At 52.3% G+C, this 18,365-nt stretch overlaps 1 protein-coding gene across 2 annotated transcripts; it reads left to right on the top strand.

The window, feature by feature from the left end:
- The first annotated feature begins 311 nt into the window (after positions 1 to 311).
- TP53 (tumor protein p53) lies at positions 312 to 16,340 on the top strand. 2 transcript variants are annotated; one of them, XM_080825652.1, is made up of 11 exons: positions 312 to 459; positions 10,007 to 10,108; positions 10,258 to 10,279; positions 10,371 to 10,607; positions 10,954 to 11,140; positions 11,228 to 11,340; positions 11,569 to 11,678; positions 11,930 to 12,066; positions 12,178 to 12,251; positions 12,598 to 12,704; positions 13,185 to 16,340. In XM_080825652.1, exons 2-11 carry the CDS (start codon positions 10,035 to 10,037, stop codon positions 13,264 to 13,266), a joined length of 1,143 nt encoding a protein of 380 aa, XP_080681778.1. In that variant the 5' UTR covers positions 312 to 459; positions 10,007 to 10,034; the 3' UTR covers positions 13,267 to 16,340. The 2 variants fall into 2 exon arrangements, with proteins under 2 accessions (XP_080681778.1, XP_080681777.1); XM_080825651.1 differs by having other exon boundaries at positions 329 to 459; positions 13,113 to 16,340.
- The last annotated feature ends 2,025 nt before the right edge of the window (positions 16,341 to 18,365 follow it).

Here is an 18,365-nt window from a genome sequence, read left to right as displayed (position 1 = left end):
GGAATGACAAGCTCAGAGGACACTCTTCTTTCCACCTTCGCATGTGACACGGTGGCAGGAGTCTTCTAAAATGGTGTCCACCAACTCTGCGCTCGCAGCTCCGGCCTGGCGAACTTCCCCACCCGCAACGTCGAGCGGCGACAGCTCCGGCCCGGCGCGAAGCCCGACTGTGTCCCCGCCCTCCTCCCGGATTCCATTCCCACCGCCTCCGCCCGCCGGCGAGCGGCTTGCCCTTACTTGTCATGGCGACTGTCCAGCTTTGTGCCAGGAGCCTCGCGGGGGTTGCTGGGATTGGGATTTTCCCCTCCCATGTGCTCCGACTGGCGCTAAAAGTTTTGAGCCTCTCAAAAGTCCAGAGCCACGGTCCTGGGTGCAGGTAGCCGCTGGGCTCCGGGGTCACCGGGCGTCCGGCCTCGGAGCGTGCTTCCCGGGACGGTGACACGCTCCCCCGAGGTTCGGGTAAGCTCCTGACTGAGCCAGATGAGTCCCCTCTGAGTCACCGGCTCTCGGCTCCGTGTGTTTTCAGCTCGGGAGAATCGTGGGGGGCTGGGGGTGGGGCACTGGGGACGTAGCGCTTTGGGGGGCTGGAGGTTTGGCTGGCGGCCGCAGGCTAGGAATGCAGTGCGGGGAGGCCTGGGTGGCGGTGATGGGGATGTTAGGACCAGCCGGACTTGCGGCTGGACAGGACAGTGGGACCTGCAGCGGCCTAAGGGGTGCCTCCCCGTCCCACCCCTCCCAGAGCTGGGTGCGGGAAGCCCTGAAACTAGACGCACAAAGCATCAGGATCTGAGATTTTCGGATCTCGGGATTCTGGGGACCCGTGGCCCCAGACTGTCGAGCCCCCCGCCTTCTGGTGGAGCCCCGGGCTCCATTCCGCTGTGGTTATTCGGGGGCCGATGCAGAAAGCCCGAGCTGCGGAGGTCCCCCAACTTCCGGATCTTTGTCCTTCCCGGAGGGGGCTTCCCCGCCGGCCCCGGCTCCGCCGGACGGAGAAAACCCGGCCGGGCCGCCCGTCGCGGGAGTGGGAAGTGCCCCATGCGAGGCCTGCCCGCGCAGCCGGGGACACGGCCCGGCCCGGGAGGCCCGCGAGCCCGGTTATTGTGCGGCTGCATCTCTACACTCCTGCCTGCGCCGCGGCGCTTCCGGTTTCTTTTTTCCGGAGCGGCTCACTGTCCCCCGACTGCGGGGAAGAAGAGAAGATGTCACTGCGCCGGGCTCCGCTTCCGCGCGGACGGGGGCCGCTCGCCCCCTCCTCCGCTTTTTTTCCCCCTCGCCGGACCACTCCGCTGTCAGTTTGGGGCGGGAGGGAGGGTCTGTTTGGACGCAAACCTCGGTCCCTCCCCCCTCGGTGAATGGTGCGCTCCACCCCGCCGGCTCCGCCGCGCGGACGCGACCACTGCGAGGGACGGGGCTCTCAGACAGCGCGCCGACCGCAGGCCCCGCGGGTTTTCGAGAGCGGGTGCGTTTGACACTTGACTGATGACAGTGCGACGACGCGGCGTTTGTTTGTGGCCGAGACACGGTCTCTTTGGCATCCGGCTCGCGGGCTCAGCCATTCCGATTTCCGACGCAGCGCGAACGTCGTGGGGGCGGAAGGGGCGGGCCTGGAGGGGGCGGAGCCCGCGGAGCCGAGGGGAGTCGAGGGGAGCCGAAGGGAGCCGAAGGGAGCCGAAGGGAGCCGAAGGGAGCCGGAGGGGCGGGGGTCCGGCCTCCCGCGCGTGCGTCCTTCCCGGCGCGGTGCTTCCAGCCTGCGCCCGCTCACCTGCGCACCTGCTGCGCACCTGCTGCGCACCTGCTCCGTACCTGCTCCGTGCCCGCCTGTGCGCGCGCTGCGTGTGTGCGGCTCGTTCCGAAATCGAGGCCGCGTTTACACCCACTGCAATTAGACGAGTTTGGGCAACTCACTCCCAGCCTGTCAAAATAAACGTTTTCATCGGCCCCGAGAAGGTGCTCGTGCTTCTCCCCAGGCAGCCGCAGACCCTCGGCTGTTTTTGAGTTCCGTCGCCAGTTTTGCCCGTTGGAGAGCGTCGTGTAAATGGAGCCACGCCGTCTGTGCGCCTTGGCGTGGGCTTCTGGTGGGCAGCACCGTGCCTGCGACGTCCCTCCGTGTCCCTGAACGTGTCCGGCCTGTGTCGGTGTTCTTGGTCCTTTGTATTAGCACATCTCATCGCAGGAATAAAGCCTGGGTCGTTTATCCGTTCTCCTTTCGGTGACCGCTTCCGTGGTTTCCTGTTTGGGGTTATTTCGAATAAAGCTGCTATGAATATTCCTCTACAATTCTCTTCGTAGTCCTGTGTTTTCACGTTTTGGTTTTTGTTTGTTTTGTTTGTGTTTTGGATAACTGCTTGGGCATGGGGCGTGGAATTGCTAGGTAGGATTGGAGACCTAAACTTGATGTTTTTTTTTTTTATTATTTTTTTTTAAGATTTTTATTTATTTATTTATTAGTCAGAGAGAGAGAGCAAGCACAGGCAGACAGAGTGGCAGGCAGAGGCAGAGGGCGAAAGCAGGCTCCCTGCCGAGCAAGGAGCCCGATGTGGGACTCGATCCCAGGTCGCTGGGATCATGACCTGAGCCGAAGGCAGCTGCTTAACCAACTGAGCCACCCAGGCGTCCCTAAACTTGATGTTTTAAAGTCTTATATTTCTCAGTGGTTGTCCCGTGTTCCATTCCCACCAGCAAGAGCCGTCCTTCCTCACATTCGGCTTGTCAGTCTTTATAATGTGGCGCATCATTGTGGGTTGTTTTTTTTTTTTTTTAAGACTTTATTTATTTGACAGAGAGAGAGATAACAAGTAGCCGGGGGGGGGGGGGGAAGCAGGCTCCCCGCTGAGCAGAGAGCCCGATGCGGGGCTCGATCCCAGAACCCTGAGACCCTGACCCGAGCTGAGGGCAGAGGCTTAACCCACTGAGCCACCCAGGTGTCCCATCCTTGTGGTTTTAATCTGCAATCCTCTTAGCTGGGAGCAGTTTCCACGTGTTTATTGGCCATTCCTATGTCATCATGGAAAGGGCTCTTCAAATCTTTCCCCCATTTTTTTTAAGTTGGTTTCTTTGCTTTCTTATTTTTTTTTTAAGATTTAATTTATTTATTTGACAGACAGAGATCACAAGTACGGAGAGAGGCAGGGAAAGAGGGGGTGGGAAGCAGGCTCCCTGCTGAGCAGAGAGCCGGATTCCGGGCTCGATCCCAGGACCCTGCGATCATGACCCGAGCTGAAGGCAGAGGCTTAACCCACTGAGCCACCCAGGCGCCCTTATTTGTTTTTTTAAATTGTGTTCCACTGCGGAGCAGTTCCTTATATATTCTGGATAGGTCTCTTGTCTGTGTTTTCTCCTAATCTGTTGCTTGCCTCTGTCAGGGTCTAGGAAGGAGCAACAGAAGATTCGTCTTCTGTCTTTCAAACGTTTCCTGTGACCTGTTTAGAAAATCTTTGCTGACCCTAACATCATGAAGATACTCTAGGATATTTTCTTTCTAGAACCTTTACAGTTTTATGTTTTATACTTAGGTCTGTGAGCCATAATTAATTAACTAATTATTTTTAAGATAATTTTTATCATGATGTGAAGTAGGAGTTCTATTTTTGGGGGGGTTCCCATATGGGTATCATATTCTTCTAGTTCCACTGGTTGACACAACCCTCCTTTCCCCCACTAAATTGCTTTTAATTGGAGTGTGTGGTCCATTTAATTTTTGTGTGTGTGTGGTCCATTTAATTTAATGCAATTATTGTAAGGTTTGGGTTTAAGTCTACCCTGTTAATACTATTTTCTGTTTCTTTCTTTCTTTTTTTTTTTTTTTTGTTTAAGATTTTATTTATTTATTTGACAGAGATTACAAGTAGGCGGAGAGGCAGGCAGAGAGAGAGGAGGAAGCAGGCTCCCTGTGGAGCAAAGAGCCCGATTCGATCCCACGACCCTGGGATCATGACCTGAGCCGAAGGCAGAGGCTTTAACCCACTGAGCCACCCAGGCGCCCCTATTTTCTGTTTCTTTGTTCTTCTTTTCAAACATTTGAGGAAGAAACAATACCAATCTTACTAATTTCATGATTAGTTAACTAATTAAATGATATCCTGAGAATCCTGATACTAAAACCAGACAAGGATGTTAAAAGTAAAGAACATTCTTGCTAGTATTTATATATATGCAAAAATCTGACAAATTTTAGCAAATCAAATCTGATAATCTATAAAAATGGTAGATACAACCTGACCAAGTAGAGTTTATCTCTAGGTAAACTCTAGACTGCAGTAAGGGTTTTTTTTGTTTTGTTTTTTTTTTGTTTTAATTTTTTTTAAAGATTTTTTTTTTATTTATTTACACAGAGAGAGATCACAAGTAGGCAGAACAGCAGGCAGAGAGAGAGAGGGGGAAGCAGGCTCCCTGCTGAGCAGAGAGCCCAACGTGGGGCTCGATCTCAGGACCCTGAGATCATGACCTGAGCCGAAGGCAGAGGCCTAACCCACTGAGCCACCCAGGCGCCCCGACTGCAGTAAGGTTTTAACATTTTAAAAATCAGCCAATGTAATTTGCCACGTTAAGAGATTGAAGGATAAAAATCCTATGATCATCACGTTAAGAGATTGAAGGATAAAAATCCTATGATCATTTCAACAGATGCAGAAGAAGCAGTTGACATTATCCAACACCTATTCATGTTTTAAAAAAGAAAAGAGAAGCCAACCTCCCAGCAAAGTAGAAAAAGGGAAACGTTCTCAGTCTGATAAAGGGCACCCCCAATCAAGTTACCATCAGCACATAATTGTGACAGACTGAATGCTTGTTTTCTAAGATCAGGAACTAGGAAAGAATTTGATTCTCATCCCTTCAATATTATACTGAAGGTATTAAGCAGGCTAGTAGAAGTTCCATTGAAAAATGGTCATGAGGGGCATCTGGCTGGCTTGGTTGGTAGAACATACAACTCTTGATCTCGGGGTTGTAAGTTTGAGCCCCACATTGGAGGTAGAGACTACTTTAAAAATAAAATCTTGAAAAGAAAACCTACCACGAGTGATAAGTGATTATAGCGAGGTCACAGATTTCAAAAGCAATATACATGAATTATATTTTTATATAATAGCAACCACTGAATCTGAAGTCGGGTAATGAATTGTAAAAACAATGCCACCTGCAAAGCACCCAAAAACACGGCGTACCCGAGGATAAATTGAAAAAAAGATAGACAAGCGTTCTATATTAAAAATTGCAAACTATTGCTGTGTGAATTTAAGGAAGATTTAAATAACAGACTACCGTATTCATGGATGGAACACCCAATATTGGTGAGATGTCAGGCTCTCCAAAATCATTTAATTTGATCCCAATCAAAATCCTAGCAGGTGTGTGTGTAGAGACTGACAAGCCGATTCCAAAATGAAAATGTAGTACAAATATGGAGGTCTTAAACTAGCTGACTTCAAGATAACTATAAAGCTACTGTAGGACAACAGCTGTGAACAGAAGAGAGCCCAGGAAAAGACCGATAAGTGTAGTCAAATGGATTCCTGCCAAGGCCCCAAAAAGAATCCGTGGGGGAAGGAGAATCTGAAGAGATAGTGCTGAAGTAACTGGCGCTAGAAAATGGACTTTGACCCTGACCCGTAACCCCTACCTCACACCATACACAGTTTGAGATGGATAGTAGACCTAAGCACAAAGTGTAACTTTTGGAAGGAAACAGGGCAAAGTCTCTTAGGCTTGGTAGGGCTAGATTATAAATTTGTATCAAAATGTGTCAAGTTTTGTTATCTAAGTGGTAAAATTGGGGTTGTGCATTTCGACTTACATCAATTTGACCTCAAAGACATTTGTGGGCTTCTGGGGAGTGGCTGGGGGTTTAGGGAACACAATAAAAGCAGAATGTTGATGATTCTTGAAGCTGGAAGAGGCATACACAGCGGTACCTCACTTTTTTAACTTTTTTATGTGTTTGAGATTATCCATAATAGGTCTTATGCAATTTTCTTTTTCAGGGTTGTTGTTTTTTTTTAAATTTTAGAAAAACACTGATGAGAATAACACAACACTCATAGTCTCACCAAATAATTATAACATTTAACATTTTGTCTTATTTGTGTCCCTGTTTTAATCTACAAGTAATGTATAAATACCATCCTTTTTATTTTTCTTTGTTAATCAAGCTAGAACCCTTTGACCAGTACCCCCAGTCCCATGAGCATACGTATCTCCCCCTTTCTGAGAGCATCACTGCCATAGCTTTGTAAGTTTTTATTCTTGCCTTTCGTATTTCCACATATATATGTTTGTAAGCAATAAATACAGTTGACTCTTGAACAGCATGGGTTTGAACTGCATGGGACCACTTATACATGGCTTTTTTCCAATAAACACAGTACGGTATCGTGAATGTCTTTCTTTTTTCCTTGTGATTATCTATAGTATTATCTATAGCTTGCTTTTTTTAAAAAGATTTTATGTATTTATTTATTTATTTGAGGAAGAGAGAGAGAGCACAAGGAGGAGGAGGGGCAGGGGAAGAAACAGGCTCCCTCCTGAGCAGGGAGCCCGATGAGGAGGCTCAGCCCCAGAGCCAAAGGCAGACGCTCAACTGACTGAGCCATCCAGGCACCCCTCTTTCTAGCTACTTTAAGAATATAGTATATAAGGACCCCCTGGGTGGCTCAGTTGGTGAAGCATCTGCCTTGGACTCAGGTAGTGATCTCTGGGTCCTGGGATCGAGCCCCTCATTGGACTCTGCTCAGTGGGGAGTCTGCTTCTCCCTCTCTCCCTGTCAAATAAATAAAACATTTTTTTAAATTTTTTTTTTTATTTATTTGACAGAGATCACAAGCAGGCAGAGAGGCAGGCAGGGGGCCAGGGGCAAGCAGGCTCACCTCTGAGCAGAGCGCCCCATGCAGGGCTCGATCCCAAGACTCTGAGATCATGACCCGAGCCAAAGGCAGAGGCTTAATCCACTGAGCCACCCAGGCGCCCCTAAATAAAACATTTTTAAAAAAAATATATAGTATATAATAAATATACAAAACGTGTGTTAATTGATTGTTGCTTTTTTTTTTTTTTTAAGATTTATTTATTTGACAGACAGATCACAAGTAGGCAGAGAGGCAGGCAGGGAGAGAGGGGGAAACAGGCTCCCCGCCGAGCAGAGAGCCCCATGCGGGGCTCAATCCCAGGACTCTGGGATCATGACCTGAACCGAAGGCAGAGGCTTTAACCCACTGAGCCACTGCACGGCCTCTTGATTGTTTATGTTGTTGGTAAGACTTCTGCTCAGCAGCGGGCTGTTAGCAGTCACATTGGGGGGCACTCAAGGGATACACATGGATTTTCAACAGCACAGGGGGGCACTGCCCCCAACCCCCACATTGTTCAAGGGTCAACTGCAGTCATTCTGCATTTGTAATTCACATGAACTACATATATTACTGTGTTTGGCCTTTTTTTGTCCCCCTGCAAACTATTTTTTTTCTTTTTTTTTTTTCTGCAAACTATTTTTAATCAGCCTGTGTCTGAGCTATGTCTAGTTCCATATACACAGGTAAATTCATCTCCTCAAACTGCGCAATGTGTCTTGCCGGCATTTCATGTAGTAGGGATTTCCCTACCGATACATAGTAACGTTTCTCATCGTCTCCCGGAGAACAACACTGGCATCAACATATTTGTGCAAGACTCGTGATGCTTCCCCACGCAACAGCCTTCTACCGGGATCTGCCTAGGCGCGGTTTTGCGAAGTAGTAAGTTGCCAGACTCTGTCTTATTACTTCGCAGAATCATCTTGTTTTTTTGTTTTTTTGTGTTTTGTTTTCCGGTCATAGCTTTCAGCCCAGAAAGTTTGTTACACCGGACTCCGGATGTATGTAGAAGCCTAATTATTTAGAGCTTGGGTGTGGCTTTGGACCGCCCAGGTTCAAATCCCTCACCCTGCCCCGGGAGAGGTTTCTGAACCTGGGTAAGCGAGTTAATTCCTTCAACTTCCGTTCCTGCAGCTGAAGATGATACCTATAGGGTACTGGCTTCTTGAGCGGATTAATGGGATAAGCCACCGGGAGCAGTGGGCCCCTGTGGGGATGATAAGCAACCCCCGTTGTTGGGATGGTGGTGGGCTGGGCACCGGGAAGGAGAGTCTGGGCTGAGTTGGTGGCCTTCCCACCAGGGAAGGTCCCACCTCCCCAACTGTTTGTAAAGTCTGGTTCAGCTTTGGAAAATTCAATGGCCCTTGATTATCACCCCTGGGAAGGAACCTGCTCTGAAAAGGTTTTCTAGTGATTCTGCCTGCAGTATAGAACTAATAAAATGGGACAGTCCTGTAAACACACACGTTTGTTGAGCACTTATTATGTGCCAGGCACTGGTCTCAGCTCTGCTCGTTACCCATAATAAGTAGGGCACTATTTTAAAGCAGGGGACACTGAGGCCCAGAGAGGTTAAGTAACCTCCCTAAATTACACAGCGATTAGGTGGTGAGCCTGGGATGCAGGCCTAGCCTCCTGCTCCTGTCTCCGGTCCTGGGTACTTTTCACTGACCACATAGAGATGAGCAGAACTCCATGCCTGTATGTGAGAAAGCCGAAAGGCTAGCCCTTGGGGTAGGGGGAGTTGCCCCGCAAATGTTAGGTAGCAGTACAATGTCAAACCCAGGGCTTTTGACTTCTGAAGCTTCCTTCCATAAAAATCTCAAAGTTCTTTTGATCATTGATCGGGGGCGGAGGTCCTGGTCCTTCCCCAGCAAGCAAATGTTTGAGATCCTCCCTGCACGGGCATTGTCCATCCCTCACTCACACCAGTTAGCGTTGGCAGCTGTGATAAGGAGCCCTTTGCCAACCTCCTCACTGGAGAACTTTCTTTCTTTCTTTCTTTCTTTTTAAAGATTTTGTTTATTTATTTAACAGACAGAGATCACAAGTAGGCAGAGAACCAGGCAGAGAGAGAGAGGAAGGGAAGCAGGCTCCCTGCTGAGCAGAGAGCCCGACGCGGGGCTCTATCCAAGGACACTGGGATCATGACCTGAGCCGAAGGCAGAGGCTTTAACCCACTGAGCCACCTAGGCGCCCCTGAATGGTCATTTTTAACAGAAGCTCTGTGTTCACCTGGTGTGTGCCGTGGGCGGATCCCTTCCCCTCTGAGACGAAGCTTCCTCACCTGTGGGGGTCACCTGTTGGGGGGAGGTTGCCTAGGGCGGCCAGTGTGGTTCTCGGGACAAATGAATTAACACACATGAATGGATTTCACAAACTCTTGAGTACCTAAGAAATCAGGCCCAGGAGCAGGTGAATGTTGGGAGGGTGGGGAAGGGTGATGGTGGGAGGAGCCGCAGGGGTAGGGGGGATGGGCTTGTCCCCGCTCTACAAGACACAGAGGACATGAACAGGGATCTCCACAGGGGGCGTGTTTTTTCCGCAAAACTCATGTCAAACCTGGGGAAGATGTCAGGAGGCGGTGGAAGCGTAGCCTGGTAGTGCCCGGGGCCGGGGCTGGGACCACCCCTGTGAACTGCTTGCTCCGTGGACAACCCCGGCTCACGGCCCGGGCACAGCCATTCACCTACTCCCCGCAGTCAGGGAGCCCGACCGGGCAGTCTTTGGGTGGCCTGGGCAAACAGCCCTGAGGAGCTGTGAAGGTGAGGTCCGGGAACGTGCCTCCCCCGAGACAGTGGCTGACCCCAGGCTTCCCAGTAGAGGGAACCACCAGCTCGGGGTAAACCGGGCTGTGTCTGGTAGCAGAGAAGGCTGCCAGTGGCTGGAGAGTGCTAGAAGATGAGGTCAGAGAGGCAGGCGGGAGAGTCATACCCTTTCAGGAAGGCTGTGGACCCCGTGGTGGGAAGCCTGGAATTCCCTCTCTGGTTATCTTTGTGCCTTGAGGACAGGTGGGCTGGGCTGCACCATTGAGGGGCTGGGCAGGCGCAATGGCATCTTGGACCCGGTATGGTGTTGGTGGAGGTGTCCGCCCTGCCTCAGGGCTGGGGCTCCCGGGGTTGGGTGTGTCTCATCCGGATCCCCCACTTTGCTCTCCCCAGTGGCCACACTCCATTCCCAGGAGTTGCGATGCAGGACCCACAGTCCGAGCTCACCATCGACCCCCCTCTAAGCCAGGAGACATTTTCCGAACTGTGGAACCTGTAAGTGGAAGGCGGGGCAGGCTCCCCACCACTCCCGGGACCACTGCCCCATCCTGCCCGTCCTGCCCACCCACCCCGATCCCCAGCCCCCTGGTAGAAGCCCGTGGGGGGACAGACGCCAGCGCTGACTTCCTGCTCTTGTCTTCCAGGCTTCCTGAAAACAATGTTCTGGTAAGGACGGGATGTGGGGATGGCCGGTGGGGGGGCCGCGGGGCCGGGGGCTGGGGACCTGGCCCTCCAACTCTTGTCTCCGCACCTGCAGTCTTCCGAGCTGTCCCCCGCAGTGGATGAACTCCTGCTGTCAGAAGGCGTGAACTGGCTGGGAGAAGGGTCCGATGACGCTCCCAGGATGCCGGCGACTCCTGCGCCTGCGGCCCCCGGACCCGCCCCCTCCTGGCCCCTGTCATCCTTTGTCCCCTCCCCGAAGACCTACCCTGGTGCCTATGGGTTCCGTCTGGGGTTCCTGCATTCCGGGACAGCCAAGTCTGTTACTTGCACGGTCAGTGGCCTTCGGGGGCCGGTTTCCATGGGAACGTTGGGTGCCTGGCCACACGCCCCCCGGCTTTTTCTGTTCGGGACTTTGGGGTGCCTCTCCAGTCTGCACTTACTGTCCGTCTTACCTGTGTAGTCCGGGACCTTGGGCTTCCGCCCTTCCCATCATATGGGGCCCTGGATCTCTCCCTCGGTCTCCTTTGCTCATTCAGCCCTTGGCTCTTTAAAGTAAGCTTCTAGGATGCGGACCCTCCAGCCCGGCCGTGTCTAGCCACGCTCTGCACACCGCTCGCAGCCTCCGGGGGGTGCTTGGGCTGTTTGTCCGTCCCCTGACCCTTCTCCTTTCCTTACAGTACTCCCCGTCCCTCAACAAACTGTTCTGCCAGCTGGCAAAGACCTGCCCCGTGCAGCTGTGGGTCAGCTCGCCACCCCCAGCCGACACCTGCGTCCGGGCCATGGCCATTTACAAGAAGTCGGAGTTTGTGACGGAGGTGGTGCGGCGCTGCCCCCACCACGAGCGCTGCTCGGACAGTAGTGATGGTGAGTGGCGGTGGGGGCACAGACCCAGCGGGGCTGGTACCCGGAGGCCTCAGACCCCTGACTCCTCCCCGATGGCTCTGCCCGCAGGTCTGGCCCCGCCTCAGCATCTCATCCGGGTGGAGGGAAACCTTCGGGCCAAGTACCTGGATGACAGGAATACCTTCCGGCAGAGCGTGGTGGTGCCCTACGAGCCGCCCGAGGTCTGCTTTGGCGTCTGAGCTCTCTGGGAGGGGAGGGCTGGAGGGGTTCGTCATGTGGGACATAGGGGGGTTTTCTCCTCCTTACTCAACCTCCCCACGGCCCCTGGAGGGGTGCAGAGCCACATGGGTCATTCTCATTCCTCGGTGGGGGAAACTGAGGCCTGCGGAGACTACAGTCCTGCCCCTGGGTGCGGGGCGGCCTGACCGTGGGCCTGTCTGCTGTCTCAGGTGGGCTCCGACTGCACCACCATCCACTATAACTACATGTGTAACAGTTCCTGCATGGGGGGTATGAACCGCCGGCCCATACTCACCATCATCACTCTGGAAGATTCCAGGTAGGGCCCCTTCCTGCCTTACCCACCCTTCCCGCTCATTCCCATGCCCACCTGTGGGCTCTTCCCGGCTGCCCCCCTCGGGCCCTCCGCCTCCCCCGGTTTCCTTTCAGAACCCCTCTGGCCCCGTGGCTTCTTAATATTCCTCTGGCTCAGGCTCCACAGAGGATGAGGGCGGTTGGGATTTGGGGGGGCTCGGTGAGAGGGCTCACCTCCCTCACTGCCGCCTGCTTCTGTCCCCTCGCCTGGGGTAGTGGTAACGTGCTGGGACGGAGCAGCTTCGAGGTACGCGTCTGTGCCTGTCCCGGGAGAGACCGGCGCACAGAGGAGGAAAATTCCCGCAAGAAGGGGGAGCCTTGCCCCGAGCCGCCCCCTGGGAGCACCAAGCGAGGTGAGCAGGCAGGGACTAGAGGAGGCGGGGGGGGGGGGTGGGGGGAGCACAGGAGGGGGCAGTTCTGCTCCCAATGCGCCCTTCTCTTGTCTTCCCTCCCCTCCTTCCCAGCACTGCCTCCCAGCACCAGCTCGTCTCCCCCGCAAAAGAAGAAGCCGCTGGATGGGGAGTACTTCACCCTTCAGGTACCCAGTCTCGGGGGGACAGGCAGGATCCCACTCAGTGGGACCAGAGGAGGGAAGAAAAACTGTGAATGGGGCAGACAGGAGGCTGGGCCCTGGTCCTCTGTGCATCCTTTCCTCTGCTCCTGTCCCTGATCCTGGAAAGGAATATTGCTGTCTTGAAGATGGGTTTCAAGCCCGCTGCCCAGAAAGCTGGCTTCTTCCTGGGCTGCTCTGCCTGCAATTAGGCCCCTTGCCTTCAGGGGGCAGCCGTCCCTCGCTGCGGATGACCGCTTACCTCAAGCCACCCCTGAAATGCCCTTTGGGCTTTGCCTTCACGCTTTTTTCTCCCCCCCCTCCCCTGGCACAGATCCGTGGCCTTGAACGCTACAACATGTTCAAGCAGTTGAATGAGGCCTTGGAGCTGAAGGATGCCCTGAACGGAAAGGAGCCAGGGGGAAGCAGGGCTCACTCCAGGTGAGTGACCCGGGCCCTCTCCCAGCCCCCGTCCCCTGCCTTCCCACCTTGGAAAGCCACGAGATTCCGTTCTCATCCTACCTTCAAGGTCAAAGGGAGCTGACGCCCTCAGGGTGGGGCCCACGGGGCCCACCCTGCCCAGACTTGCTTCCGTCTCCCACAGGTCTATCCCGCAACCCCGTTCCAGCCTTGGGAGGTCCCCAGACGCTTAAAGGGGTGAACAGTGGGGCACCTCTTTGTCATTTCCAGCAACCTCTAGCACAACCTTGCGACTGCCCTTCTTGGGCTCCGTTTCCTTGCTTGTGGGAGGGGGTGGGGGAGGATGGAGAGAAAACATGGAAGTGCCCCAGGGGCTCAGCCAACAGGCCTGCAGCTGGCTGTGGCCATTTTAACGGAAATTTCCCTTAGCCTGCATCTAGGACGAGGAGCCCCAGCCTCCCGCTCGCTGATGTCACCTCTCCCCGCCTTGTCTCCCAACAGCCACCTGAAGGCTAAGAAGGGGCAGTCTACCTCCCGCCATAAAAAACTGATGCTCAAGAGAGAGGGGCCTGACTCAGACTGATGTCCCCCTGCTTCCTGCGGCCCCCGCCCCGCCCCCGCTGACCCTTCCCCACTGCCCCGCCCCCCGCCCTCCTTCCCTGGTATTTTGGGGGAACACCTGCTTGGTGTGTTGACTGCTTTGGGACAGGTGTACCCCACAGAAGCCCTGGCTTCTTCCAGCCGCCTTGCCCTAACGCGCTCCTAAAGGAGGTGGCCTACGAGGTCAGTTGGTTGGGGGGGACGTAGGACGTTCCAGCTTGGTTTTTAAAGATTTTTACTGCGAGGAACCATGGGAAAGGTAGGAAAATGTTCCTGAATGTCAGGTGCGTTTCTGAAGCCATCGCAGACTGGGCTCTGAGCCCAGTTCTCTACCGTTTTAGCCAGTGGCTGAAATTTCCTAATTTCATAGCCCATTTTTATGAAATTCTGACAACCATACCTACCTCACGAAGTTTGTTGTGAGGGTGAATGAAATGTATGTCTGACTCCCCCAAACAGCCCTTCTCTCCCATGGTGCCTGTGCCTTGGTGCCTTTGTGGGCGTCGTCGGTTCCCTGCCCCTGCTGGTGAGTGGGGTGACAGCTTCTATGACGGGGGCAGTTGGCGAGGGGTCCCCTCCTTGCTGGCCTGGCCAGATCCTGTCTAACCTCCTGGGGAGCCCCGGCACCCCAGCGTCGCATCCCATCTCGCGGCCCGGAGGACTGATTCCATCCCTGGTGTCGGGTCTGTATCTGCCGAGGGCTTTTGCCTCCCTGCCACGGTTCAGGGTGAATTTCTTCTGCACTCTGCACTCACCACCCATACCCCCTCCTCCTCTTCCCCTTTTATATCCCCTTTTTATACCAGTGTCTCATTTTACAATAAAACTTACTACCACCTGTGCGTCCGCGGGGCGGGGACCCGGGTTGGCTGCGTGGGGCCCGCCGCACGGCGGGGAGAGGAAGGAGGGGACGCTGGGAGACAGCCACCTGAGTGTCCCCGGAGCGTGGGCTGGGGGGCGCCCAAGGCCGGGGCTCCCGGAGGAGAACAAAAGCTGGAGACTGGGTCAGTCTGCAGGCTGCATGACAACAAGGCGGGGGGTGGGGGGGGGACGACTCCATTCATAACTCGGGAACCAACTGTCCCTCCTCCCCTCCTGCCAGGCCTGGCACAAGGTTCTCTCCTGCCCCTGCTTCTAGGATTGGGCTGCTGCCCCCCTCCGTCAACCTCTCACTGAGGATTATGGGATTTAAATGTCTGATTTAGCAAGACTGAGCCTCTGGGGTCGCCATCTGCTCCACGGGAGAGGAGCAGGACACCTGGGTCCCCGAGGGGAAAGGCGGCGGGCGCCGTCGGATGAAGAGAGGAAGCAGGGGAGGCCTGCCAGCCTGGGTCCCAGGAAAGTGGGGGCGGCTAAGGTGAGGGCCGGGGTGTGGGGCCGGGGCCTTCCCGGCATCCCCTCAAACTGGGCCTGACGCCAGGCAATTCAATGAATTGAAGCTTTAAACTCTGCCAAGAAAACCTTTCAAAGGGCTTCTTGGAGTAGGGAGGAGAGCTGAGGTTGGGGAGCTCTGTACCCCCGCCTGTCCTATTCCTCGGTGCTGCTGGCTCCCAGGGAGGGGGGCTGGGGACGAGCTCTCCCCGTCACCCGCTGCTGGCCGAGCCAGTGCCTGGAGGGATGGCCCGACAGTGGGAACATGGCTTGGCCCACCTCCTCCCTAGAGGTGTGGGGGGTGGGGTGCTAAGGTCCGGAGAGGCTTCTGAGGCCACTGTCTTCTCAGCCTTATCAACCAGGCTTCCGGTGCCCGTGGGAGCACCGTGGCTTGCCCTAAGGACCCAGCCTCCCTGGCCTCAAAACTGCCTACTTCTCTTTCTCACCGGGGAATGCCAAACACTCCCCAGGAGACCTCGAACCATCTCCCTGAGAGGCAGTTCTCCTGCCTTGGCAAACCAGAGCTCTCGAAACTCATTCCGTCTCCTCGCTCTGCTCGATGGGTCACCTTGGAGCTCCCTTCTGACCAGCGTCCAGCACCCCTGAGTCCCATTTCCCTGCCTGTGGCAGACACAGCCTCTGCCCTCGAGCTCAAAGCCCGAGCCCAGCACCGCTGCGATCCAGAATGCTAACCAACTTACCTCCCTGATTGTAGGAACACGGGGTTCCCAGAGCTAGGAGACCCAGCAAAAGATGTACTCTGAGGAAAACGCATAGCCACAAATGCTTTCATTATTCTAAAAGAGAGAGAGAGAGAGAAAGAAAGAAAAGGAACCTAGCGTGCATCCTAAAAAAGATACGAATTGTTGGAAGAGAAAGCAAACTTGGTTGAAAGGGTAAATCCAAAAGCAGGAGCTTAGGGGGAATAAAAACCATTAATTTAAAAGAGGAAAGAAAGGCGCCTGGGGGCCTCAGTTGGTTAAGCCTCTGCCTTCAGCTCAGGTCATGATCCCAGGGTCCTGGGATCGAGCCCCACATCGGGCTCCCTACTTGGTGGGGAGCCTGCTCCTCTCTCTGCCTGCTGCTCCCCTTGCTTGTGCTCTCTGTCAAATAAAATCTTTTGAAAAATGTTTTAATAAGAACTAAAAATATTTTTTAAAGAAACAGTCCAGAGCTTACTGAGGAAGACACAGCAAAGACCATCGATTGGTCCAATGCTACTTAAACGATTCTGTGCCACAGGAAAAGAATGAAATCTCCAATTTACGGAAAGTTTTTGTGGTTCCAGTAATAGAAAAACCTGATAAAGACTGTAAAAACCCAGAAGCTAAATTAACTTTATGTAGATGAAAAACTCAAAATGGTATCAGGATGCACCGAAGAATTAGAAGAAGATTAACACTGTACGTAAAGGTTTATTCCTGGACTACAAAGTTTGTTTAGTAGAGAATCTATCAACATAATTCATTACATTAACAAATTAAGGAAGAAAAATACGATCATATCAACAGATGCTGAAAGGAATTTGATTAAATTTCAGTATCCACTCCTTTAAAAATATCTTAATTAAAAATAGTAGTGGGATACCAGGAAGTATTATTATAATGGTTGAACACTAAGATAATTTCAGTTAAAATAAAGAACAATGCAGGGATGCCTACTGACAATGTCACAACATGTTCAAGAGGATCCAAAAAAAAAAAAAAAAATCAGCATTGGTGACATCTCCCTTTCCCGTTCTGATCATATGTTTATGTACCCAAAAACTCAAGAGACCAGGGTAGAGAATTGTTGAGATTAAAAGGACAGGGGCACCTGGGTGGCTCAGTGGGTTAAGCCTCTGCCTTTGGCTCAGGTCATGATCCCAGAGTCCTGGGATCGAACCCCATGTAGGGCTCCCTGCTCGGCGGGAAGCCTGCTTCTCCCTCTCCCACTCCCCCTGGTTGTGTCCCCTCTCTCGCTGTGACTCTGTCAAGTAAATAAGTAAAATCTTTAACAATATATATATTTTTATCTTCTCAAAAATTGCCGCTGAGAGGGGCATCTGGCTGGCTCAGTCATTGGAACATGTGACTCTTGATCTCGGGGTCATGAGTTTGAGCCCCATGTTGGGTGGAGAGATTAGATTCTTAGAAATTAAAGAGATAAATAACTTTTTTAAAGGGGGCGGGAACACCCGGCTGACTGTCCAAAGGGAATGCGACTCTTGATCTCAGGGTCATGAATTTGAAACCCATGTTGGGGGTAGAGATTACTAAAAAAAAAAAAAAGCAATGGAGGGAAACCCAATCTCCTTGCTAGACATCAGAAAACACTGTAAAACTGTTGGAATCAAACCAACATGGCTTGTTGTGTGTAATCATAGACAAGTACCGAACCCAAAAGCAAATCTTGGCACACAGGAACTTCTCTTATCCGGCCAAGGTTGGCATTTCAACTCAATGGGAATCAATTACAGATTTTTAAAAAATATTTCTTTTGTTGAGTAAACTATACCCAACCTGGGGCTCAAGCTCGCCACCCCGAGATCAGGAGCCCCGTCCGTGCTCTACTGACTGAGCCAGCCAGGCGCCCTCGATTTTTGAAATATAAAGTGAAACTGACAAAACTAGAAACTAGAAAACTAGAAAAACTAGAAAAAGAAGATTGGACTCCCAATTTACACACACACACACACACACACACACACATCAGAGGGATTAAAGTGAATGTAGACGTTTAAATGAATTGAAAATCCTGCCCCCACCGAAAAAAAGTCTAGAAAATATGAGTAGATTCTAGTGACTGGGAACCCAGAAACCACAAAAGAGCCAAGCATGTTGGACCATCTGAAGACCTAACACTTCTTAACAGAGAGCCAAATTAATGGCTTGGGGAGAATTTTTGCAACGCAGAAAACACTTTGTATCTACACCTATCAAGGAGCTTGAACAGATTAACAAGGGAAGAACAACCCAACAGACAAAATATTACACAGCCGTCTAAAATATATATATATATTAATTGGAGCTCTACCAGGTGAAATAGTGACACAAGAAATTTATTGAGTGAAAAAAGAGGAATGCACGAACATACCTAACATGATGTAATTTTGCACAACTGTGCAAAACCAGCGCCAGACCCCAGTGATCCTGGTGCATAGGACGCATTCGTGATAAAATTGTGTGTATATGTGTCTGTGTAATAAAGGTAGTTTTCACGGCAAATACTAACTCGTAGACCAACAAAAATAAACCCCAAGAAAAGTAAAAATTGGCTCCAGACCCATCCCCATAGGTCACAATAAACAGTTACACGGACCCGCCCATCCTTTTCTCCACAGTTACGTGTATACAGGCTGATGCAAAATTAGGATCATAATGGTTCATACGGTTCTGAGATCTGTTTCTTCGGCTCAGCTTTTTTCATGTCCCTGGGCGTTTGCCGATGCTATGTACTCTTCGCCAAACACCCCGTCCTTTAAGCCTCTAAGAAACCTGCCATCGGAGGCCCCCCGGTAGAAGGCAGTTGGCCCCCCTGGATTTTGCCGTCGCTGGTTTTGTCCCCTTCCCGGAAGCACTTTTGTGTAGGTCTACCTGGTAGGAGAGTGTCTCGTGGGCTCCTCACCTCTCACGTTAAACTGGGGAGCTCCTTGGGAGCGGGAACTCTGCCTCTCATCAGTGTGTCCTCACGGTGCCCAGAACGCACACAGTAGGCACAGCATAAGTACCG

Source organism: Martes martes (genome assembly GCF_963455335.1).
Source record: "Martes martes genome assembly, chromosome: 16".
In the NCBI taxonomy this organism is placed as follows: Eukaryota; Metazoa; Chordata; class Mammalia; order Carnivora; family Mustelidae; genus Martes; species Martes martes.
Note: the sequence above shows the minus strand (reverse complement) of the source record. Positions and strands in the feature narration are given on the sequence as shown.